Source organism: Apodemus sylvaticus, chromosome X (genome assembly GCF_947179515.1).
Source record: "Apodemus sylvaticus chromosome X, mApoSyl1.1, whole genome shotgun sequence".
NCBI classification, from domain to species: Eukaryota; Metazoa; Chordata; class Mammalia; order Rodentia; family Muridae; genus Apodemus; species Apodemus sylvaticus.
Genome location: NC_067495.1, coordinates 34282668 through 34308332, shown reverse-complemented (window position 1 = coordinate 34308332; position 25665 = coordinate 34282668). Strand labels below are relative to the sequence as shown.

General features: G+C 39.8%; 1 protein-coding gene across 1 annotated transcript in view; it reads right to left on the bottom strand.

Annotated features, from left to right (window-relative positions):
• Positions 1–4187: 4187 nt before the first annotated feature.
• Sms (spermine synthase) overlaps positions 4188–25665 on the bottom strand; it is a 47009-nt gene continuing 25531 nt past the window's right edge. Inside the window, exons 3-11 of the mRNA XM_052171027.1 lie at positions 25524–25617; positions 24930–24994; positions 21109–21284; positions 20256–20410; positions 19460–19549; positions 15249–15363; positions 13435–13514; positions 5990–6105; positions 4188–4731 (exon numbers count right to left, since the gene is read on the bottom strand). Of these exons, the coding sequence (XP_052026987.1) occupies positions 4692–4731; positions 5990–6105; positions 13435–13514; positions 15249–15363; positions 19460–19549; positions 20256–20410; positions 21109–21284; positions 24930–24994; positions 25524–25617 (931 nt within the window). The 3' untranslated portion in view covers positions 4188–4691. The remainder of the gene's footprint in view (positions 4732–5989; positions 6106–13434; positions 13515–15248; positions 15364–19459; positions 19550–20255; positions 20411–21108; positions 21285–24929; positions 24995–25523; positions 25618–25665) is intronic.

Genomic DNA, 25665 nt, shown 5'->3' with positions numbered 1-25665 from the left:
CTGAGAGAGGGTTAAAGGAAGCATGAAGGATAGTGGTCCTTACCCAGGGTCTGCAAGGAATACTGTTCAGCCAGAAACCTTCATGGAAAAACATCTGTATCTCCCTCTTCACTGGTTTCTCACTGAAATTTAACATTCCCCTCAAGGATGACTGTAGGGGGGAAAACCATGTTATTACTGGCAGATTCTATGACTTTGTCAACAAGAGAAATCAACACCTTATCGCATGTCAGTACCGATCTTATAAATGTTTACCCTTATTACTACATCAACATTATATTACTCAATGCACCACTCTATCTAGCTATGTAACAAGTTAATAAACCAACACAAATATTAAACCATAAATTTCTGAAAACTAATAACAGATTTCCAGCTAATCGTATCTACTGGATTTATTTTAAAAATGTTTCCGAGAAGGGAATCATTTTTCACTCAATAGCTCTCAAAGCAATCCAAGGTACAAGTGTTAAGAAATCCTGACAGGGGCTACAGATGGCTCAGTGGTTAAGAGCACTAGTTGCTCTTCCAGAGGACTGGAGTTCAATTCCTAGAACCTATGGCAGCTCACAGCCATCTAGTAACTCCAGTGTTAGAGGCCCCGACACCCTCTTCTAACGTCCAAGGTCGTCAGCCACACAAGTGTAAACATATGTGCATGAAAAACACCCATACACATAAAAAAATGAAAATACTAAGCATTAAAAAAACCTCTCAGGGAAGCCAATAGTGGTACAAATACTCAGGAAATTGGAGCAGGAGAGTCACAAGTTCAGGGCCTCCCTGAGCTATCAGAATCAAGGTTTAGTCTGGACAAACTTAGCGACAGCCTGCATCAAAAGAAGAAAACTAAGGCTATAGCTCAGTGATAGAGTACTTGTCTATCATACATGAGGACCTAGGTTCAATCACCAGTACCCATGCCAGAGTTGGGGGGATGGGGACACCCTGAGGAATCTTCCACCTACTGAAACCTAAATTTAAGTTGCAGTCCTAAAAAGTCTGCAGATGTATGTCCATAATCCTAGCCCCCAAAGATTTAGAGGCAGGAGAATCTGAAGTCTGAGGTCATCCTCTGGCTATGTAGGAAGTTTAAGGCTGGCCTGGGAGATTATATATATATATGGGGGGGGCTGTGGAACCCTCAGGCACATTTACCCCTTTGACTGCTGCCTAGCCTACTCAATGATATCAACATCTCATTCAGAACATAGTTTTAAGACTTAGCAGAAGCCAGGTGGTGGTGGCACATGCGTCTTCTGCTAGCTACCTTCAGAACAAGATGTGGAACTCTTGACTCCTCCAGCCGCCCCCCCCCATCTGCCTGGATGCAGCCATATCTCCCAAATGTATCTTGATGACAATGGACTGAACCTCTGAACCTGTAAAGCCAGCCCCAATAAAATGTCATCCTTATAAGAGTTGCCTTGGTCATGGTGTCTGTTCACAGAAGTAAAACCCTAAGACACTGGGTTTGGTTCCTAGCACCCATAATGCAGCACATGGATGGCTGCCTATAACTCCATTCCCAGGGGCTCTGCCTCCCTCTTCTGGCTTCCTCTAGCACTAGGTAGACCTGTGATATATACATATGCATATGCATTATGTGTATGCAGATATACATACACATTAAAAAGGTAAGGCTTTAAGAAGACACTAGGCAACCAGGTGATCGGGTCAGGTATTTCTTCATGGTCACATAGCAGCTTCTATGTAATAACAAGATACTTGGGCAGTGGTGGCCCATGCCTTTATTCCCAGCACTTGGGAGGCAGAGGCAGGCGGATTTCTGAGTTCAAGGCCAGCCTGGTCTACAGAGTAAGTTCCAGGACAGCCAGGGCTATACAGAGAAACCCTGTCTCAGAAGAAAAAAAAAAAAAAGATACCAAACACTGCTGACCAATCAGCTTCTAGAATTGTATGCACACCCCAAAAAATGCTGACAGAGGGATAGTCAGTAGGTAGTGACACAATGAAAACAAGTACTGTTGCCTTTTCTGAGCAAGTCTTGCCAGAGAGAACCCTTCAGTGGCAATAAAGTGCTTTGAAATCCGAGCTGTTGCCAGGGTGGTGGTGGTGGTACATGCCTGTTATCCTAGCACTCAGGAGGCAGAGGCAGGTATATCCCTGTGAGCTTGAGGCCAGCCTAGTCTACAGAGCGAGTTCCAGGAAAGTCGGGGCCACATAGAGATCCCCTGTCTGAAAACAAACCAAAAGGAAAAAAGAAAAAAGAAAGAAAGAAAACAGAGCTGTCGGATGAACCACACTGTGAGCAGCTCAGAAAGAGGCCAACATGGAACTTTCCTTCTCTCTCCGAGGCATAAAGGAGACAGGATGAAATTGATCAATTTATTGACAGACATGACAGGCAGAAATACAAACTCTTGTGTCAGCAATAGTTAGGGAAAGCAAAGACATGACTATTCAAAGTCTACAGGAAAGAACAGCACATTTCTTTTTTATTTGGATAGTAATGTTCTAGCCCATTAAAAACACCACCAACCCAGCCTTCCCCTGGCCCAGCTGGATCTGTTTTATAAATATTCAATCACATTTCCAAGAGAAAGCAGCATTTCATGTCTTAATAAATCAATTCTTAGTATCTGCTGTGTTGAACAGAATTTAAACTTTATCCATATTTGTTTTGTCTTTCATTTAAAAAAAAAGCAGGACACCATAATATATTCCACTGTTAAAAGAAATGTTTACACTACATAACACTACAGTCATTAAGAAAAACAACAATGCTGGATCGATTAGCATTTTAAGAGGCAGCCAAAGCAAAGGTGGGTTTTAGTACAGCACAGGGTGGGGAAGGTGTTGGTTCAGTTTGCATGCTTCGGTGTTAAAGGAACAAGGGCTCAAAACTAATATCCTCCTTCAGCAAATACAAAGAAAGTAGTCACGTCTGAATTCACTTTCATCACTCAAGATAAAACATTCTTTCTTCCTCCTCTCCTCAACACCACTTCCTTCATTTTCTCCCAAATGTATCTTCCAATTTGCCTCGCATAACCTTATCCTCTTCGTTGCTACCACCTGGTGCTTAGCAGCACCCGAGTCACCAGAATTGTGAGTGGATCTGTGGTTATGGCATCAAGTTACTCTTCAAGTATCAAGCAGATCATGCCTCTCATTAATATTACCCCAACAGCTGATATACTTGTTTTCTTTACTAGAATGGAAACAAGAATTAAGGTGTGTGATGGTACAAGCTCAGTTCTTGAGAGTTTCCAGGCAAGCCTGGACTACATAACAAGCTCCAGATTGGTCTGGGCTACATACATACAGTTACTTTGTTTCAAAAGTAAGAATAACAGTACAGTGCGTGAGGGGGCAATTGGCCTTAATATTCTAACTGTAGCAGTACATTTGTTTGCAATCCTCCACATTATACAAAGTTTTTCAAAGCAATGGGAAAAAATTTGGATGGAGAGGGTCTACTAGGCTGTTTTTAACCCATCCATGCACAATATTGTTAAACGCATCTAATTTAAACATGACTATCAACTCCTTTTGTTCTCTATTGTTTCTTCTTCCACATCAATCTAATATAAATGGCATAGGTCTGCACTCACTTTTCAAGATCATTTGTCTTGCCCTGTCTCATTTGTTCATTCCTATCTTGGGAGGAACAATGAAACTTTTTCAGTGTTGAGCCTGATTCTATTAGTAAATTTTCATTTTTACTTATTGTAAAAAAAAAAAATACCATTCAACTGATACAGTATAAATATTTTACACAAACAATAGGATAGACAATTCAAATTATCCACAATACAATGCCAAGTTGATATTCACATGCAGTTCAAGACTTGTTTTGCCACAGGACTACATGAATTCTAGTGTGCATTTGCACATCCTACTATCTTCTCAAAGTCCTTTGTATCTTCATCTAATCAGGGAGTGCAGTAACAGAAATCATCTTTGACTTTCACCCCTTTCAGTCAGGCAAAATGTGCTATCCTCGGGCCAACTTTATAATGCGGAGGTGGCAAATGTAATAGGTTGTGGATCATTCACCACAGTGATAAATGGAGTCACTCCCACAATCTGAAAAGGCCTCGAGGCCTTTTACAAAGACATTATGCAGTTACAGAACTAACAGTCTAGAATACAACTTTGCCCTAGGCCATAGGAGGTAAGAAGGAGGAAGATAGGCTGAATAAAGGGACAAGACAAACATGTGAGAGTTCTCCTTTGTCATTTTAATTGAAGCACTGCCAATCATTCTTTTCAAACCTTTAAAAGCACCAAATTTTAATATCTAAGTCAATTTGGGGGTGAGAGGGGAGAAACACTATGAGGAACTTCTCTCCAGAACAAAACAATGATGTTCATTCCTCCACAGGTCCAAATTAAAGGTTTACTGAAACCAAAACAGAAACCCAAACCCAGCACAGAGGAAAAAAGATACTAAAAATCACATTCTAGGGGGTCAGTGCATTCGCAGTCTTTGCTGGGCTGTCTAATTAATTGTCCTTCGGCTGACTTTTAAAAATTAACACCGTAACTCATCAAAATATACATTTTTCCCATTGACTTTTTTAAATTAAAAATAATAATTAAAAATGAAAATCACTTGAAGGAATTCATCAACAGTTAGTTGCCTGACTCATTTGATGGCATAGACGGCATGTGGAGGTCAGGAAGGTGGCTTGCAGCACACGCCATTCAGGGAACGCTCGTCTTTAAGGCTTAGCTTTCTTCCAAACAGTGTAAAATACCCACCTAGGCATGAAGTCAAGGAATAAGGAAAGTCATTGGAGGACAAACAGGAACCACTTAATGTGTAGGCCTACAATAATTGAAAGATGGACCCAGACTTATGGGCTTAGGTAGAACACTGGGGAAAGCACAAAAAGTTTTTAAACAAGACAACTCTGTAGCATGGGCCACCCGAGTTATACCATGTGGGACATCTGAAAGGGGACTCAGTGAACAAAGACTAGAGAACTGCACTCAGTTCTCTCGGGTTACACCTGCTGCTCTGAGGGTTTCCCAAAGGTTTGAAGAGTGAGTATGAAGGATGATAGAAGGATAAGACAGAAGGATAGGAGGAAAAAAAGGGCAAAGGGGAAGGGGCAGGAAATGGTGAAAAGGTAAAACATAAGAAGGAAAAGGCAGTCTAAGACTCAGAAGCTTTCTTCCATATCAGCCCTATTTTTCAAACCTCTAAGCATGAAAAAGAACATCAGGAGATATGGGAGCAGTGGACATGTTAAATCTCCACAAGTCATAGATGGACATGGCTGCCCAGAAGTAGAATATCACCCTTTGGGCTAAAGACCTAGGCAGTTCTTGCCTCTAACCAGGCATCTAGCTTTCAAAGTTTATCTACCCAAGCTAGAAAGAGCCAGCCCCAGGGCCAGCAGCATTGTGAAATCTCCCAGGTAACAAAAGAAACTGCCCCGAGGAAACCTGGCCTCAGCCTGAAGCTATGGAAACTGCTAACTGTAGATTATCACCGATATAGCTCATCTTGGGAGGCATCTTTCTATGGGACTCCATTTCCCCTTTCATATTCTGAAATTACAGGTGGGCCATTAAGCATTTATGTGGATTTCTGGGGATTCAAACTTCTCTCAAGTTTCAGGTACACATCAGTCCCCTGGGGGACCAAGGGAGCAGGTAATGGGGCCACATTTCAAATTCGGAAGGGTAACAAAGAGTTTGCAAAGCTAGTTCACAGGTGATGCTCCTGGCTAGTGTCCAGCCTGCCTTTGAAAATCACTGTTTCTATTTCAGATCAGTCTTCTTTCTTAAAGGTCCCTGGGAAGCTAGGACAAAGGAGAGACCCTAGTCTCTAAGAGCCAGAAATAAAGCCCCTTCTTTATCTTCAATTTCCTAGGAGTCCCAGTTACATTTAAGACTGGGGTTTTATATACGAAAGAGCTAATTCTGTTTGTTGTTAGGATTAATAATGGCAGCATATGATGTACTTGGATGCTCTGAAAAGGTAGCACATAATGCCATGGTCAAAGGATACAATTCCAAGTATGAAGGGACACAGACAATCTCCTTTGAGAATTCCACAGGACAATACAGGTGCCCAAGCTGTTCTTCATAGAGCGACAAGGCTTCAGTCAAGTTGACACAGTTCCCCTAAATCAAAGAGAAAAGCAAACAATGGGATTTCTAAGTCATACTCATTTGAAGGTCTCCTCTAATAAAGGTAGAAACAATTGGACCTTGAGATAAAAGTTCTTTAAAAATGAGATGAGGCCTCTTTACTTCCATGAATTGCAATGAATTCTATTTATGAACTTGTTAGTTCATTCTCTTTCTACCTCATTTACGGAGCTATTTCAAATTATTGAAGTATGAAGCAATAGGAAGCAGCAAGGCCAATTTCTCATTAGTGACACAGTTCATTGTATCCACACCATGCAATTTAGCAGATTCATCCACATAACCCACTCAAAGCAAATTTTTGGTCAGTAACAATCGCAACTGGGTTGAAACAGAACTATCAAAATGATAATGTTCTTGCTTTCCATGATGATTTAAACTACATTCTAAAAGGCCACATCCCAACATAGAACTGTATCCACACCTCATCCTTTTGTCAAATTCTAATTTTTTACGGTTTATTATTGTGTGTAGGCATGATGTATTCATGTGCCACTGTATGAGTGTGGCAGTCTGGGGACAACTTTGTGAAATTGGTTTTCTCCTTCCAGCTTTTTATGCAGATTTGGGGAATCAAACTCAGGTTGCCAAGCTTTTATCCATTGAGCCATCACATTAGCCCTCTGTGACTAATTTTTAAGGAATGAGACAACACAAGTTTGTTCAGGGTATATGTGCTAAGGAAAAGCCTTAATGGTGGATACTTCTGAGACTATGGCACACACGTGTTGATGATACCATGCATTTGCTTTCAAACAGCAAGAAACAATGTGAGATGAAAACTCTTCACAAAGGTAGCCTATGATGTCAGAACTTCTGAGAATAGCCTTAAAGCCAAGCAGGCAGTCAGGCAGTCAGCCAGCCAGCCAGCCAGCCAGCCAGCCAGCCAGCCACAAGGAGGGGGTTAGAACTATTCCAAGAGATAGCCTTGGTGGTTTTAACTTAGCACATTCACTTAGTACAACGTCATCCTTTAGTGCCAGCCTGTTTAATAACCCATCATCTAGGGTCCTGCAGTGGGATTTAGCCAACGTGCCCTTCACCAGCATATAATTTAGTTTCAACATCAAGTTCACCATGAGAGCATATAAACACCACACATGCAATTTACAATTCGTAAATAGAAAATTCTGTGCAGTTGTTTTTAGAACACATCACCACTGGGGAAGCTATATAGAATGGAAGGCCACCAAGGTGTACAGCTGAATGGTTTTCTACCATCTTAAAACTGACACCCTGCTATGTGTTTATAGAGGACATATGGGAGGGCCAGACCTCCTTACAGAGAATGTGGTACACAAACTGGAAGGTTTCAATTTGCTCTTTCCCAACATTGTCAAGAAGCAGTTTTTCAAAAGAAAAATAGAAAGAAGAAACTCTACAAATAGAGACCTACCTAAAAAAGGAACATGATAAAATTTCATTTTCTGTCTACATAAATAGAACACATTTTTTTCTTTTTAGAAAGACACATGGGAGTTCCAAAACAAAACCTAACAGCAAAAAATAATAACACATTAATTCAGTAGCTTTGGTCGTAGAAAATTCTCCTTGTTTCATATTAAACTTAAATAACACTTGCTTTTTTTAGTTCATAGACTTTTATGTTGTCAACATTTTTAACTTTACATCACTTTGTATTATTTTAGTAACAAAGGCTCCCTGTCTGGGCCTTTCTTATTAGGTTCAAAAGTATGCAAACCTATGGGTGTATGTAGTGACACACACACACCTTAAATCCAAGCACTGAGGAAGCAAAGGCAGGTGGATCTCTGTAACTTAAAGGCTGGCTTGTTCCATACAGCCAGTTTCAGGCCAGCCAATGCTGCAGAGAGACTATCTCCAAAAGGGGTAGGGGACAGGGCTAGCAGAGATGACTCAGTGATTAAGAACACTCACTGCTCTTCTAGAGGACCCACATTTAGTTCTCAGCACCTGTGTTGGAAACTGAAAACTGCCTGTTAACTCCAGCAGCAGGGTAACCCAATACCACTGGTCTCCCAGGTTACCTGCATCCAAACACACATACCAACACTAACACACACATATATACACATACTTAAAACTAACAAATCTTTCTTAAAAGAAAGAAAAACTAAAGAGTAAAAATAAATCGCAGTTGTGTAAACTACAGAATGTACAAAAATTTTTTGAGACTTGACACTAAAGGGCAGGAAAGATGGCTCAGTGGTTAAGAGCACTTACTGCTCTTGCAGAGGACCTGAGTTCAGATTCTAGCACAAGTAAATCCAGCTCCAGGGGATTTGGCCTTAGCGCCCTTAGAGGAGGATATACTACTTGCATTCACATGCACATACACATTCAATTTTGTTTTACAGTTTTTGTTTTGTTTTATAAGGTTTTGTTTTGTTTTGTTTTGTTTCTGTGAGTCTGATGCTCTCTTCTGACATTTGGGCATACATGTGGATAGAATACTCATAAGCATAAAATTAATTAATTAAAAAAAAAGAACACACAGGGAGTACAGAAGACCCCCAGAGTTCTGTTTCTCACACTCATGTCAGGCAGCTCACAAATGCCTAACTCCAGCTCCAGGGAATTCAATATCCTCTTTTGGACTCCACAGGCACCCACACTCACTCACTCACTCTCTCTCTCTCTCTCTCTCTCTCTCTCTCTCTCTCACACACACACACACACACACACACACACACATGTAATTTGAAAAAAAAACAGGAAAATTTTCAAATGATACTAATGGATTACTTCCAAAAAGCAGTAAGTTTCACTGTGGATTATGGATGTTTGAAAGATACTAATAATAGTTCAGCATTTTGGGAATGGTCAAGAGTTTGCTCCATTTTTCACTGTAGTTTCCATGTGGGGTACATGCCCATTTTTGTATATAAGAGACATTGTATATTTTAGGTAGGGTATTAGAAACAGGAAGTAGATAGTCAAGTCCCAGGACATAACTTCTACTCTGAAATATGCATACTCCCAAGTTCTGTGACATGACAAGGCTGCCTTCAAGCCCCCAAAGTGATAAGAATGATATCACAAACTTGCCACTGGGACACAAGCAGCATATGGTGGGAACATTCAGTTTTTGCAAATTACCAATAACATCCTCATCCATTTATTACCCTTCTCTATTTTTCTATTACACATTCCAACCAAGGGCAGAAGAGGAAGGCAAGAATCAGGAGTTATCACCTGAGCATGTCTCTGGACAGTAACAAAAACATAGCCATAGTCTAAGGGTATAAAATATAAAAGGTCAGACGTAGAACTCTTGTCTAGCATGCAGGAAGTCACCATAAAAATGAATGAATGAATGAATGAATGAATGAATGATGGTGACTATGGTTTTCTGCAAGACTCCTTAGTCCATGTGAATTTCAGTGTGTGACACATATAGCCAACAAACACAAGACAAATCCTAAGGGTATTACAAAACAGTATCACTTTCTATCTCCCATTAAAGCGAATGAGAAGACAATGTATGCAGTGATATCTTCTGAGTAATTGTTAGCAAAGACCACAGCCTTGGACTTGCGATCTAGGGGATTAAGAAAGAAACAGTTCATAAAAGCACGTTGCCAAAGTTTGAATAATTTAGTATTTTGCACATGCTGTATTCTAATGGAACACTTCTATTAGTTTCCCCCACATTAAAACACGAGTTCCCCACAGCAGGCAAAGAACAAAGCTACTACACTTTCTCATGACATCTCTCACCTACTCTAAACTGACTGGTTTAGAGAGGATTCATACTTAAAGGCCCCTGCTTCGGCCTCCCACATAGCTGGGATTATAGGCAGATGTCACCATGCCCAGCTTTCTTCAGTCTCTGTATTGGAGCAGAGGAAGCCCTGCATGAGTGAAGTTCTGGGTGAATGAGTATTGTTGACATGGGCATGCCTTGCACCCATGGGAATGAAAAAGCCTTCCCCAGGTGAGATTCACAGAGGAACACCCTCCCCCTGGGTCTGAGTGCTAGTGACTGATCAACACATACAATATTAGCAACAACTTCTTCCTCCCAAATGTTTGACTGCTTGCCTACCATACTTCCTATGAAGACTAGCTAACTTCTCTCCCCTCTGCTGCACATGATAAAGCACGGTGAGGTTCCAGATTACTTGCAGTAAACTTTGCCAGAATGCCCCTCAGCTAGTCACTGCAAGTCTCTATTTGGTTGTAGAGCCTCAAATGCTTCCTCAATTAAACTGCAGGCGACTTTCCTTTAGTTATGGAAATTGAAGGGGAGTTCTACAGTAAATATGCTCCCAAAGCCCAAGTCACTGAATCTGCACTGCTTTGTCTGAGCAGGTTTCACCATCAACATCATATGGAAAACAAGAGACTCGTCGACTTCATCTGTAAAGGGCCAGACTGGTCACATTTTAGACAGACAGCACAGACACAGACAGTGAGGCCTCCTCAGCAATCCTCACTGCTGCTAGACCACAAAACAGGTATGGCTGTGTATTAAGAAATTACAAACAAACAGGCAGACACACTGTTTTAAGCGACCACGTGTGCATAGGCTTTGTGGGCAGTGGGAGGAGGAGGAAAACAGGACAAGCTGGAGCTTTAGGTGTCTTGGTATTCTAAGTTCTCTCCAGCATTATTCTCAGATCCCACGAAATAGCCAGAATAAACTAGAGTGTGCAGATAAACACTTTCTCCAAGGAAAAAAAAGACCTCTACCTGTTATAGATATTTAACTATACTGATAATCATTAATAGCAGTTCATCAATAGGTTCTATGTAACAGTTGGGTAAGGAAAAAAGTTCTGCCATGAAATGACACAGTACAGGATGACTACAGCTAACAATCATATAGTGTATACTTCAAAATGTATACACAAAATGATACAAGAAAGAAGTTGACTATTTTCTCCATAAACACATTGATGAACATAGGATACATGTACTTAATTTGATTAAACATTCGATAATGTAAATATCAAACGGTAACTCTTTGATCATATTTTGTTTTAATAGATAAGTAAAAAATTAAATTCAAGTTAAAAATTTACACTAGCCTAATTGATACATCTACAATACAGCTCCTGAACCTAAGGTTCAGGGAATATCACAAAATGAAAGGTGTAGAAACATTTTAAGAGACAGACAGATGAACCGGCTGGAGAGATGGCTCAGCGGTTATGACTGTTCTTCTGAAGGTCCAGAGTTCAAATCCCAGCAACTACAGGGTGGCTCACAACCATCCATAATGGGAGATTTGATGCCCTCTTCTGGAGTGTCTGAATACAGCTACAGTGTACTTACATATAATAAATAAATAAACCTAAAACACTCACAGGAGCAAATATGGAGACAAAGTGTAGAGCAGATGGAAGGAAAGGCCACCCAGAGGCTGCCCCACCTAGGGATTCATTCCAGATGCAGTTACCAAACCCCGACACTACTGTGGATGCTAGGGAAGGCTTGCTGAAAGGAACCTAATATAGCTGTCTCCTGAGAGGCCCTGCGAGAGCCTGAAATATAGAGTTGGATGCTCACAGCCAACCATTGCAGGAGTTAGAGAAAGGAGCTTAAGGGTTTGCAACCCCATAGGAAGAACAACAATATCAACCAACCAGACACTCCCCCCCCAGGAGCTCCGAGGGACTAAGCCACCAACCAAGGAGTACACATGGCTCCAGCTACATATATAGCAGAGGATTGCCTTGTCAGACATCAATGGGAGGAGAGGTCCTTGGTCCTGTGAAGGTTTGATAGATGCCCCAGTATAGGGGAATTGAGGGCAGGGAGGAGGGAGTGGGTGGGTGGGTAGAGGAACACCCTCATAGAAGCAAGGGGAGGAGGGATTGGAGAGGGGTTTCCAGGAAGGGGGAAACTGGGTAAGGGGATAACACTTGAAATGTAAATAAATTAAAATTAAAATATTTTTAAAAAGAGACGAACAAGAACGTGCTGTGACATTGTGTCAGCCATGATACCTCAGTAATATGGCTGCTGAAACAACACCTGAATGAGGACGGCACAATAGACATGATAAGGGTAAAGGGGGGAATCTCATGGGGCTTCAATTCTAAACAAAGAACTACAAAGAACTAAGAAATAATGAAAGTGGGAAACAGTCTTACATAAGAAAGAGCACACCAATTGGTTATCCAATAACAAATGCTCAGCCCTGGAAACATATATATGCAGCAAGTAACATATAGACTGAGCACATTGTATGTATATGTATGTATATATATGTATATCTCTGTGTATGATAGATAAGTATGTATCTAACAACAAAGAACAAGAGACTTGAGAGAGAGCAAGTGGGGGGGTACATGAGAGAGAAGCTGGAGGAAAGGAGTAATTATGATTTACTAAAAAAGTATTTACATCAAATTGTACCAGGGCTATAGAGATGCTGCTCTTCCAGGAGAATGATGCTCAGTTCCCAACACCCAGTTCAGGAGTCTCACAAGCACCTCTAACTCTGGCTGAAACCTCTGGTCACTGCAGGTAACTGTACTCATATGCACATACCCACAGAAACACATACATATAAATAAAAATAAATCCTTTAAAATAAAAGTAGCACATACTATTAGCAAAATTAAAACACATTTTAATGAAATGAATTACTGAGAAGTCAATACATAATTGGTTGTAAGATGAAGTTCTTTTGGGCTAGGGGGATTATAGACACAGGACAGAAAACAGAATTCTATTTATGATTGTTCATAACAAAAATAATTAACCTATTTCAGTTTAAAGGGGGGGGGAGAATCTGAGGAATATTCTGAAGAAAACTCAGAAGAATTCAGAGACCAGAGTGTTAAGAGCTGAACATGGTTATTAATTAAGTACTTTTTGTACCAAATAATGAGACTGGATTAACAAGTAGTGGCATTGTGTCACTTTTTAGGAATAAAAACAATATTCTTTGTATCTACCTATTTTATAGAGCTACCAAAGACAAACTTACACTCTAAAGGATGAAAAGAACTATAAAGCAACAATTTGCTTCTAAGTGGTGTCTGCAGCTCACATTACTGTGATGTGGCAAAGCTGCTTCTTAAGAGTGTGCTGCTAAATGGGCTTTTCCCTAGGGACGTGCCTAATGAATGAGGGGAAGAGAGGGAAAAACACAAACTAAACAAAGCCCAACAACAAACCACAGTCTGTGTCTCCACCTGCTGGCGCAATCTCATACTACAGCCAGGGCCAACAAAATCAGAATGATCTTGTCTTGATATTGTTGTTCTCTTGCCATATGTGAAATTCAAGAACATGCAGTCAAATATACCAACATTGATTCTTATTGACAATCCAGGAAGAGAGGGTGGAGACTGAATGGTCTACCTGTGTGAAGTATTTTCCATCCTGCTTCAGAACCTTCATTGACAGGTCGAGAATCAGTCGGAGGAACTCCCATGTGGAATCTAGATGTAGAAAACATTAAGATTCATAAATATGATTTGCATGTATCAAATATTTTCTAATAATAATAAAAGAAGAAGAGATTCCACTGTGTTGGTATATGCCCATCATCCTGGCACTTTGGAGAGGGAGGAAAAGGATCAGGAGTTAAAGACCATCTTTGGCTACATAGTAGGTTTGAGGTCATCCTGTACTACATGAGACTGAAAGAAATAATAAAGTACAAAAAATATCTAAAGAAGCATGAGCTTGAAAATTTGTTCATGAATAATATTGTACAATCATCCAGCTGGTTTGTACACACACCAATACAAACAGCAAAGTCAAAATCAAGTGCACATCTATTTAGAACAGTTCTCACAGCACCAATAAAGACTTAACATAGGGATCTGGGGGTGTAGCTCAGTGGTGAAGAGCTTGTTCATCTACAGGAGTTCCTGGGTTCCATCCCCAGTACCACTCTCAGATAAACAACAAAGATTGCTCACAAAGGCAGAGCTCAAATTCTTTTTTGTTTTTGTTTTTGTGAGACAGGGTTTCTCTGTGTAGCCCTGGCTGTCTTGGAACTCACTCTGTAGACCAGGCTGGCCTCAAACTCAGAAATCCGCCTGCCTCGGCCTCCCAGAGTGCTGGGATTAAAGGCGTGGTACTCAAATTCTTAAAAAAAAAAAAAAAAGCTGCCTGAGTGAGGAACAATCTAGCTTCAACCAATGCCAAAAGTAAGACTGTCTTCAGACAGTTTCCAAATTCTACAACAGAGTTCGCCCTGCTTTACTGTAACCCACCTAATGTGGCCAACAATGCATGTGAAAAATCCTTCATTTGTGACTTTCTTTTGTTCTACAACTATAAAACCATGACACTGTTACCACACTGGAACACAGTATTCAACTAACCTGAATCCACGTTCCCTGGCCATGGCTGTTCATATTTCATTCCAGAACAAACTTATACATTTTGAGGTATAAACAGTGTTTTCACAGTAGTAGCAGGAGAGGAGTTAAAACCACATTAAAATCCTCCTACCTTTCTATCAATCCTAGTTCGACTATTTTTACCAAGTAAGAGGAGCTGAGGAGATGGCTTGACGGAGAATGTGCCTGTGGTGTTTGAACAGGTATGACCCCCCATAGACTCATTTGTGTGTGAATGCTTGCACAGGAGGGAGAGGCACTATTAGAAGGTGCAGCCTTGTTGGAGGAAGTGTGTCACTGTAGAAGCAGGGTTTGAGGTGTCTTATATATAGTCAAACTCTCCCCAGTCTGGAATCCAGTCCCCTCCTGGAGACTCTTGGCTCATCCAACACCATTTCTGCTTGTACACTGCCATACTTCCCACAATGACAATAAAATGTAAGCCAGCCCCGATTAAATGTTTGTCTTTATAAAAGTTGCCTTGGTTATGATGTTTCTCCACAGCAATAAAACCCAAACTATGCCACTGCTTTTCCTGAAAGCATGAGAATCTGAATTTTGATGGCCAGCACCTGCATATAAGCTGGGCATGGTAATGCCTCTCTGCATTCCCAGCCATGGGGAAGTAGAGACAGTAATGCCTACAGATTCAAGTTCTAGGCTCAGTAGGAAACCCTTTCTCAAAAAAGTAAGAGGAAATGTAATTTAATGGCATTCAATGTTGACCACTGGCCTCTACATATGCACATGCATGTGAACATACACACACATGAACACACACACACACATACACAAAGAGTATTAACATAAAACACAATCTACCTTCTTCTGGAGATGTAGAGATAGGGACAGCTGTCAAATCATTAATCACATAATCAAACTCTCTCCCTTCTTTGGCGTACCTCTTCAGTACTGGGATACAGTCTTCTATAAGAACCTTTCAGAGAGAGCAAGATAAGATGCATGAGTCAACGGAAATGAGTGTTATAAAGCTTTTTTTCACCACCACCACCCCCACCCCAGACAGGGTTTCTCTGTGTAGCCCTGGCTGTCCTAGAACTCACTCTGTAGACCAGACTGGCCTTGAACTCAGAAATCCACCTGCCTCTCTGCCTCTGCCTCTCTGCCTCTGCCTCTGCCTCTGCCTCTCAAGTGCTGGGATTAAAGGTGTGAGCCACCACGGCCCAGCTCATTAAGCACTTATAAAGGGAAAATGCAAACTAGGTTTTAAACCCATAGAACTAGCCCCATGAACAAAGAGACCTTCACTTCTGTCTGTTAATAACAAAAACTGTTTCAAAACTAAGGTCAGGACTTGATACCAACACAATTTCTTTACTAAACTTTAAATCATGTACATCATTCTGATCATGAACAGTAAATTACTCCATGTTCTACTCTTCAATATTCCTCTAAGTATAATCATAGTTCATATTAAACCCCCTCAGTTCCCAATTTAAAAGGTAATTATATATAATAATATATATTATATAAAATATATTATGTATAATATATTATATAATATATATTATACATATATCTTAGTTTTTAGAGCTAGAGCTTAAGTTTACTGAACTTTCCCTTTCAATGGTTTCTAAGGTTAGCTGATTTAGTTCTCAAGCAAGTGGATGGCCCAGTTAAGACAGTTTTGCTTTCTAAATCCTTACCCAAGTAAAATAAAATGTATATTGAGTCATATGTTAACAGTGTGTTGGAATACATACTTACTACAAATTCAAGTTCCCAAACACCAATCTTATCTGTCTACAGTCTGTGTCCTTACAGGGCCTGTAACAAATTAGCAATCAAAAGGAAAACTCTCTCCACAATTATTCTCTGAGGTTCTCTTGGCTACTTTTAGACATTCATTTTAATAAAAGCAACTTTTAAAACATCAACTGGTCTCACTCCCTTGGGGTTCTGATGAGAATTAGAAGGATAAATGAGAAGCCACTGAAACTGTTCTGCTATCACCATGTACAAGATATCATGCCTCTCGACCTACTTATGTCATTTCATGTCTCAGTATAATCTTCCCATAGTGTACATCAGCCTCATAATACCTCCTGCTAAGTTTATTTTTAAGTATTTAGCAGATTACTTTGAGTAAGATTTCCTGTCACACATCTCCCAATTTCCTTTCAAACTGTTCTGCATTCAGCAGAGAGAGAAAAATTAATCTTTCCTAAATCACTTTAATCTTTAATCACTGAACCAATTTCTCAGAAGTCCAAGAGATTGTCATGGTAAATTTATTGGATTTTTCTAACCTTTTTTATCCCCCATAATTATTTCATTATTTCTATGACTTCCATCTTCTTATCTTATTATATTAGTAACTTCAAAATTAATGATCTCAGATACACAACACTCATAATTTGGTTCCTACTTCCAATGAAAATGACTTTTTGCAACTTACTCTAATTTTCACTTTATCATTTACTATTATAATTAAGTCTCTGATACTTTCCATTATATTTTGGTGGATTACCTCTATTATAATGTCTTTCAGTATGGGTACTCAAGGGTATGTGTGCATACTGTGGTCAACCAGAGGTTTTGAAAACTGGGTGTGATAGGGTCTCTCACTAGCTTGAAGCACTCATTAAAACTGGATGCAGTGACCTAGGGACGACTGGTCTCTGCCTCTGAATTAAGCAGAGATTACAATCACATGCCACTAAACATCCTCAACACCCAGCATTGTTGTGTAAATATTGGGGGAATTGAACTCAGTTTTTCAAGTTTATATTGCAAGCAAGTTACCAACAGAGCTGTCTCCCTAACTCTATAGAAATTATTATTCTGAATAAACATTCTTGCACTTGTTGTCATTTACTAACATTATGTTTCTCCTATTATTTAAGAAATAACAAACATGTTTTGTCATTATTTTATTACAGTGTGTGTGTGTGTGTGTGTGTGTGTGTGTGTGTGTAAAAGTAAAGAGGATAACTTGTCCAGGCAGGTTCTCTCCCTCCACCAGTGAGTCTTAGTGATTAAACCGAGGTCATCAGGCCTTTACCCACTAAGCCATCTCAATAGTATAATAAAAGATTTCTTAGATTTCTCCCCTTTATTTTTTTAAGGTAAATCCTATTTGAATATAATAGATTAAAAATAAGTTGCTAAATTTACCTTATTTTACTTGATAATTTTGTATGTGTGTACATAAACAAAATGTGTGCATACATATAGATAATCCATCTTAGTTTTCTTGGCACAGTAACTAATCCGGTATTAAGTTTACTGTCATTATAAAAGAAATGTTTTTCGTTTCATAAAACAAAAGTTAACGTGAGTAATTGTTTAACCAGATGTAAAACCCTATGCCTTTCTGAAAGCAACGTTTTAAAGGCTTGCCGGCCTTTGGTACAGTGCTAAGGTGGGTCTGTCTTCTCCCAGACAAGGCTCCCACCCTGCTTGAGAGCTTCAGAACTCTCAGCAAAAAAAGAAGGGGGCGGGGCAAAGGAAAGAAAAGGAAAAGGAAAAGGAAAAGGAAAAGGAAAAGGAAAAGGAAAAGGAAAAGGAAAGGAAAAGGAAAAGGAAAAGGAAAAGGAAAAGGAAAAGGAAAAGGAAAAGGAAAGGAAAGGAAAGGAAAGGAAAGGAAAGGAAAAAGAAAAAAAATTCCAGGCTCCCCCTGGTGGTTGCTCTAAAATACTAAGCACTTCCAACCTCATGAGCCATTGAGTAGAAACAATATGTGATTTCTTATTCAAAGTTCCCATACCAGGTGGGTTTAACACTATTTACTCACATATCCTTTCAGTACATGCCAAAAAGTCCCATGAAACACAGCCAGTTCCCTTGCTGCCCACATCTGAACACCTGGCTCACCTATGTATGCCCTAAAGGGTCACATACCCCATTTTAAGAGACTACAGGTCAATCTCCCATTTCCACCATACTCCTATTAACTAACATCTAGACTGTCCTGCTGCTCCTGGTTTATGCTTCTGGTCACTCATTAATCTTTACAAGAAATCCACACAACAAAAGCCAGGGTGACAGACAGGATTCTGCACCCATTCTACCCCACAACCTGGCTTGAATACATTTCCTTTAATGGTTCAGCTCTTCTCAAGATAAGATAAAAGCATTACTAGTTCTGGGGTGGGGATTAAGTGAAGCAGGCAGGGGGTCTGGCCTGTTCTTTGTCAGCCATGGTAACTTTGAATTCTGTGCCAAACAGTTCAGCCAATGTTCTGCAGAGCTCAATTCCATCCTCCCCTTTAAAGCTATGCAACAGGATACACTAATTTTAATTTTTCTTGCCCTTTGGCCCACAAAACAATCACAACTTCATTTTAAGGCGGACAGAATTCCTGCTCTAAATTAACATGCATGTAACAAACTCTAATTTAAATGCGCATAAGTTAGGGAAGAAAGAAGTGCTAAATAATTGACATCCCAAAGTACAGCACTCATCCAAATTGCTTATAAATCTGGAGATGCACATTTCTGAATCTATTCAATATTTCAGAATCTGTTCAATTAAGTATTTGCTTGGGCATCTTGCTCTAACAAGCTCTCATGTCTATGACAATGAAATATATGCATCTGCAAACATCGGAGTGGCTACTCAACTTTCAAGCACAATACAGTTTAGGACAGAAACAAATTGCTTATTTGCAACATTTTAATCAACTATATCTACCAATTAAAAATCTAAATTCTGTCTGAAAGACCAAGACTTCAAGACATTATTCGGGGTAGCAACTCATCATTTAAAAAGTACATGACATCTTTTATACCAAGATTAATGTAGATCACTCAATGGTAGTGGGTGCCTAGCATATAGAATGGCCAAGCTTAATCCTCACTAACAAAAAAGAAAAGTAACCTGATAAAATCTATACTAGTGGCTTCTTTCAGTTTGTGTATACTATCTACTCTAAACATGAACAGCTACTGAATTCACACAGAGATTGTCTTCTTAACCAATTATAGCAATAGGTACAGGTCCAATTGATCACTTATATAATCCTATTTTCAGTCAATTTAAAAGTATGCCACCAAGGAAACATGATTACCTGATAGCAGTCTCCTTTAAGATTGTCTAAGACATCTCCACATGTTCTCCGCATGTATTTCTTACATCCATCAATTACCATTTGGTCAATGTCCGAAACAGATTAAGGAGAATCTGAGTGTACCAAAGAATTCTGAAAGAGCAAACCTTCTCTAAAACATAAAGATTCAGACAAACAAAGGTTTTACTGTAGCCATCTGGGGATCCTAAAGTTAAAAAGTGGAGGTTACGGTGACTTTATTTTTACACTAAGGATGTTGAAATTAAACTAGATTTTTCCCCCCATGAAATGGCTCAGGGAAGCCAGTTTGACAACTACTTAGCAGCAGATGGGGCACCCAGCACGGATGCTCTGTAATCCACAATCATATTATTATCACTTCTTCTCGACTGGCAGACACATACATGGCTGCTAGTTGTAAATTCAAATGTTTGTTGGAGGAAATCAACATAACACGTCTGCTTTGAGTCTGTGGAAATTATGAGTCTGAAAATGCCAAAGGAAGGACCAAAGAAATTCAGTTACCTTATCTATCATCTATCTATTTATCTATTGTGTATTCTCATTTTTTAAAAAATTTCATATGTATGCGTGCACGCTGTTATGGATGTGTACCTCATGCATGCCTCTGCATGAAAGAAAGCTAAAAGCACCAGGTAGGTACACTGAAACTAGAGAGAGTTACAGACAATTGTTGCTCACCAAGTAAATACTTGAAACCAAACCAGGTCCTCAGCAAGTGCTCTGCGCCATCTCTCTAGTCACTGAAGTTGTTCTCTTATACAGTAAAGGATATCTCTACCATAGTGACCATCTTTGGTTTCAGTTTGACAATTTCACATAAAATGCCTCCATCGCCGCCTCCCAGAATCAGTACATCTTTGCCAGTGTAGTCTTCTTTACCATTGCCCATGATGGCCCGGGTATATGCCAAGTCACTCTCTGCCAAATCTAGGGAGGAAAAAGAAACCCAAATGATGACTCTACCCAAATATATAAATGACTTGACCTTCTAAGGAATCTAGCTTGCAATGAAAATTTTCCAACTTTTAAAAATATTTAAAAAAAAAACATTTTAATTTTTTTTGATTGAGTAGTTTTCACAAATTTAATGAATCTGACACATAGGACCAAAAAAAAAAAAAAAAAGAACTAAGTTAATTAGACCAAAAATACAATCCTGAGAATGTGCAGATATTCTGAGTAATTAAAAGAAAGGATACCTTTAAACTTAACAAGATATGCCACCTGGGAGCTGCTTTCAAGATAACATTACAAACAAAATGTAGTAGGGTTAGATGGACGCTCACTGGTATTACCAATGGTCTATGGTGAGTAACACCTGTGGGCTCACTGCAGGTACACAGTTTGCGTACTTCGGCTGGGATTTTCCCATACTAAAATGCCTTTTTAAACAAGCAACTGTACTTCCTACTGAAAAACAATCCAACTACCCATCAAATAAAAATCTATTTCAAGACAAAGTTGAAACAAAAGTCCAGACAAACCACAGGTTCATACAATTGAATCTTAAAAGAAGTTATCACTGTCTGATAGTTAAGCTTAGACAAATCCATGACAATGGCATTTGTAGGGAAAGCAGTGGCCACCACCTTGTTAGGCAATCAGGGTAGGAACAGAATACTTACTAACATCCCCGCTGAGGATGAGAATATTCCCAAACTGCTTTGAGTGTAGAATTTTGATGTTCTGATAGGGTGAATCTTCATCATACACCACTTCATCTATGTCATACTCAACCAGGCGCCCATCAGCAGTAGGCCAATATCTGTCAATGGCCCCTCCTCGTACTATGGGTGGTAATCTGGAGAGGGAGACACAGAAATGAGCCTTTGGAGAACACTGCCTTACAAAAGGATCTGATACACAGAAGGCCGTGAGGAACAAAAGAGATAGCTCAGTGCTTGGAGAGTGTACTGCTCCTTCAGAAGACTCAAGTTTGGTTTCTGGCTGGCGGCCTGCTACTACTGGTTACTCCAGTTCCAGAGAAATAACTCTGGAACTCATGGTCCAGTACCTACACTCACATGCACATACCCACAATTAAGAAGAAGAAAAAAAGAGGCACCCATGTGTTTGTTCGACAAACTCTTTTAACATGCAAACTATCCAAAGCTCTACAATCAGTCTACAAAGCTACCACACTTGCACAAAACCATTTCTCTTAATAGAAAAAAAAAACTTTCTGGAATGTTTTAAAATTATTTTTCCTAATGAAGACTTGAAGGAGAAAATGAGCCTGGTAGATCACACTGTATATATCACTAAAGATGTGCAAAGCCACACGGGCAGGTACAAGTTCCATGATCTAGTGCAGAATCCATTTTGAATGGCCCTGAATAGTCCTGATTATGTCCTCCACAGCTGTTATGCTTTTGAATAAAGTTTCAAGCACTACATTTTTCTTTCCCTGCCATTTTGAAACCCTCATTTCACTTGTTATTCTTCTATTTCATTTCTCCCTTTAAAGTCCAGATGAGGCATCTGGCAGTCACACTTCCTGTAGATTAAGCTGAGATCCTCCTGATTTGGGTCAGGTTGGCAAACAGCATCCAGAGAGATATCTCAGTGGGAATACAAGGAAACTCCTACCCTTGCTGATGATTGAAGTGGATGTTACTACCTACAGTAGTAACTGCTGGAACTCTCTCCAAAATGTCCCTTTGACACAAATAAGTGGGCTGTTCTATGGTCCACAGAAATAGAGACCAATTATTTACTAGTGGCAATGGGATTAAGGAGCTTCTTGTCTAAAGCAATAATTACTGGAAAAGTGACAAAATGATACAGTTCTCATTCCATACTTTGGTAAATAATCAAATATTTCTAATAGGGTGAATATACCAGAACCTACCAGCAGAGGGCACTAAATGACAAGGAAAAAAAAAAAAAACTCCAAAAAATGGGCTTTGTAAATCTAACCCTAAGACAGTGAATGAGAACACACTGCACACCCAACAATGAAGTGGTATTATGTACAACTATGCATGGGTCAAGAACACACAACCTCTGCTCACTTCCCAGTCCCCTCTCACCTGTTTCCAATAGTACAGCCACAATCTGCTAACAAGTGAAAAAAACTTTCTCAGAAATACACCCACAATATACCTACACACACAGTACAGACACACAAACCCAATCTGTAAACTGCTCCAGAACCAACAAAGTAATTTCTCACAAACTTTAATCCTAACAACTCCAGGCTTGACCACTTCACCTTTCAGACTGTTAGGCAGACCAGAGGTAAGATAATGGCCTGGTTAGGAAAAACCCAAGACAGCTGATAAACAAGACTGGGGGAAGCCTCTTCCACCCCTAAGTGGGCTGAAGAGAGTAGAAGAAGCCTAGTGACTTTGGTGACTTTGACCAATCTCACTTAGAAAGCCATTTCACATTAATAATATTATAAAAAATATTACTCTGCTTTCAGCCATGCCTGATACCTTAAAGTATGATCCCTGGAAGCAATGTAAATGTGGAAGCAGAGACTAACTCTGCAAAGTTGTCCCTCTGACCTTCATCCCCACCTGCAAGCATGCGAGTTCCCACAACTGCTGAATACATAACTGACAGTCAGCCAGTTCTAACCAGGTATAAACAATGTCTACTCTCAACTGTTTCAGTACTGTGTGGGTTTATTTAAAGAGCTCTCTTCTCTAGATTTTTAAAGCCTGGCAAAGAAACAAAGATCTCTAACAAAATGTGGTAGCCATCAGCTTGATAAAGAGTTCAAGGCGGCACCAAGTGTGACTCTCTGCAGAGGGCTACCAGGAGACCCCATGGAACCCCACAAAACCATCCTTCCCTTGCTCAGAATCAAACAGGGATTGTACATAAGTAAATCAGGTCCATGAGCCAGATCTTGGCCTCAAGTACACTGTACACATTGTGACAATTTTCCCCAAACTGAAACTTTAGATGAGTTTATTTCCTTGTTCCTTCTCACTTGAAAACACAAAATAAGTCTTCCTATAAATATCATGGCTTCTTAGTCAAACTTCATGTTAAATACCCATTACTCAAAAGAAAATAGTCATTTCAGATAATATCCCCAAGTTATCTGCTTTTAATTTAATCTCTGAAAGTGTCATTTCCCAGACAGTATAATGATCCTTATCTAACTCTGAAGAAGAGCGGGACAATGACAAAGTATCTACAACAAGGTAATCCCATTTCCCCATTCTTTCCATCCTTATCTTATATAAAGATATATAACAAGGTCCAAGGCCAGGCAGTAATGGTACTGCACCTTTAATCCCAGCACTTGGGAGGCAGACGCAGGTAGATTTCTGAGTTTCAGGCCAGCCTGGTCTACAGAATGAGTTCCAGGACACCAGGACAGTCAGAGCTATAGAGAGAAACCCTGCCTCAAAAAACAAAAACAAAAACAAAACAAAACAAAAAAACAAGGTCTACGTTTTGGAATAAAAAGTGTAAAGCTTTTGACCAGTCTCATCTAGCAAACAACTCTACCAACCAAAAAATTCTTACTGAAGCCCAGAAATACATACTTCTTCTAAACATTTGTGCATGTATACATGAGTGGACAGGTCAAAAGACAACCTGAACAAGTTGGTTTTTGCACAACTTAGTTTTCTACTTCTACCACAAGGGCCCCAGGTATTCAACTTGACAGCAAATGTTTTTACTCACTGAACCAGTTCCTCAGCCCCAGAAATACACTCAATTTACTCACACAAAGAAGCAGTGTTGATAAAAATCAGAGTGCATTTTAGCGTGGACCAATTCATTTTCCCAGAGTGGGAACTTGTTCAATTCAGACGGATTCACGTGAGGAAAATTGCAAGCAGGAAAAAGAAGTGTCCAGAAAGCAGTGTAGGTGTGGGCATAGCCAAGGGCTACTAAACTTGAAGCTGCATGGATTTTTTAAAAACCTGTGTCCTCAGACCTCAAATGTAGGCAAGTTTCAACCGTGGGTTTTTTCCAGTACTCTCAGTCTTTCCGTTGCTCTTCCCTACCTGACCACCTACAGGAGGCTAAATAATTAGCTAGCTATCTACATCTGCCCTGGAGCTTTCTTCTGGGCTGATCAAACAAAGCAGTGAGTCATTAAGTGCTTAAACACCGGGCAGTTGCCAATAAGGATTTCCCTATTCTGAAATCTGCTGTGAGACAGAGAAATACGGTATTCTATTCTGATCAAGACATCAGTGACCTGGGGAATACCCTCCTGGTCTGTCTGTGCCTGGTTTTCTGTTTTACATAGCTCAGCTTGTTGGAATTAGTATCAACTTTTTGCCTCATTATAGCCAGCCTTCTGCAGCAGGTTTGTTTTTATATGTTTTGTCCTGTTTGGAGTGGGGTGAGAGAACAGCATTGACTTTGATCTTTGCCATATCTTCTGCAGACACTAAGACCAACATTGCCTTTCTGATTGTTTTACCAATTTAACAAATATTAAGAGATATTTGTGAGTAGGTAGACTTACCGTTTCACCCGCCCAGTACTGTCTTGACTCAGTTCTTTCATTTTTTCTTCTATTTTGTTCAAAAGCTACAATTAGAAGAAATCAGTGGGCTTGGAGTAAAAACTGCACAGTACAACTACATTACAGAGCAGAGGCGGAAGGCTATGCTGACCACAGTGTGATATTAGCCTACACCCATGCCCCATCACCATCCCTACTGGGACTTCCTGCCCTAGCTGAATCCCACATTCCTAAACTACCTCTCCCTCATAGTGCTGCCCGAACCACAATCTGAATATCTGCAAGAGAATAAATAACTGGGAAGAAAGTGAAAGGATACTGCAGATGCAAAACTGTACACAAAGTTTCAGCATTCCCTCCAGTAGGAAGTGAAACCATTTCTTTTATTTGGGAAATTAAAAGGAAAGCTGACAGTCACCTTTCCAAACCAACTAAGGATTAATTCTTCCGTCAAAATATTTACATAAAGAGAGGCAAGTCTGAATGTTAGCTAATTTGAAAGTGAGCATTCATTAAAATAATGAGACTTTAAGAACCTTAGGGAAATAAAATATACAACATTTTGAAAAGGGAAAGAAAATGTAAAAAACCAACGCTGTCAGTTTCTTGTTTGCCTTGCACATCACTGTCGTAACTCTGAAGGTCCAGCAACACCAATCCATGTGGATAAATTCTCAAATTGGCAAAGCTACAAAAGAAAATAGTGTTTTACTATTAGAAATGTTATCAGGACACT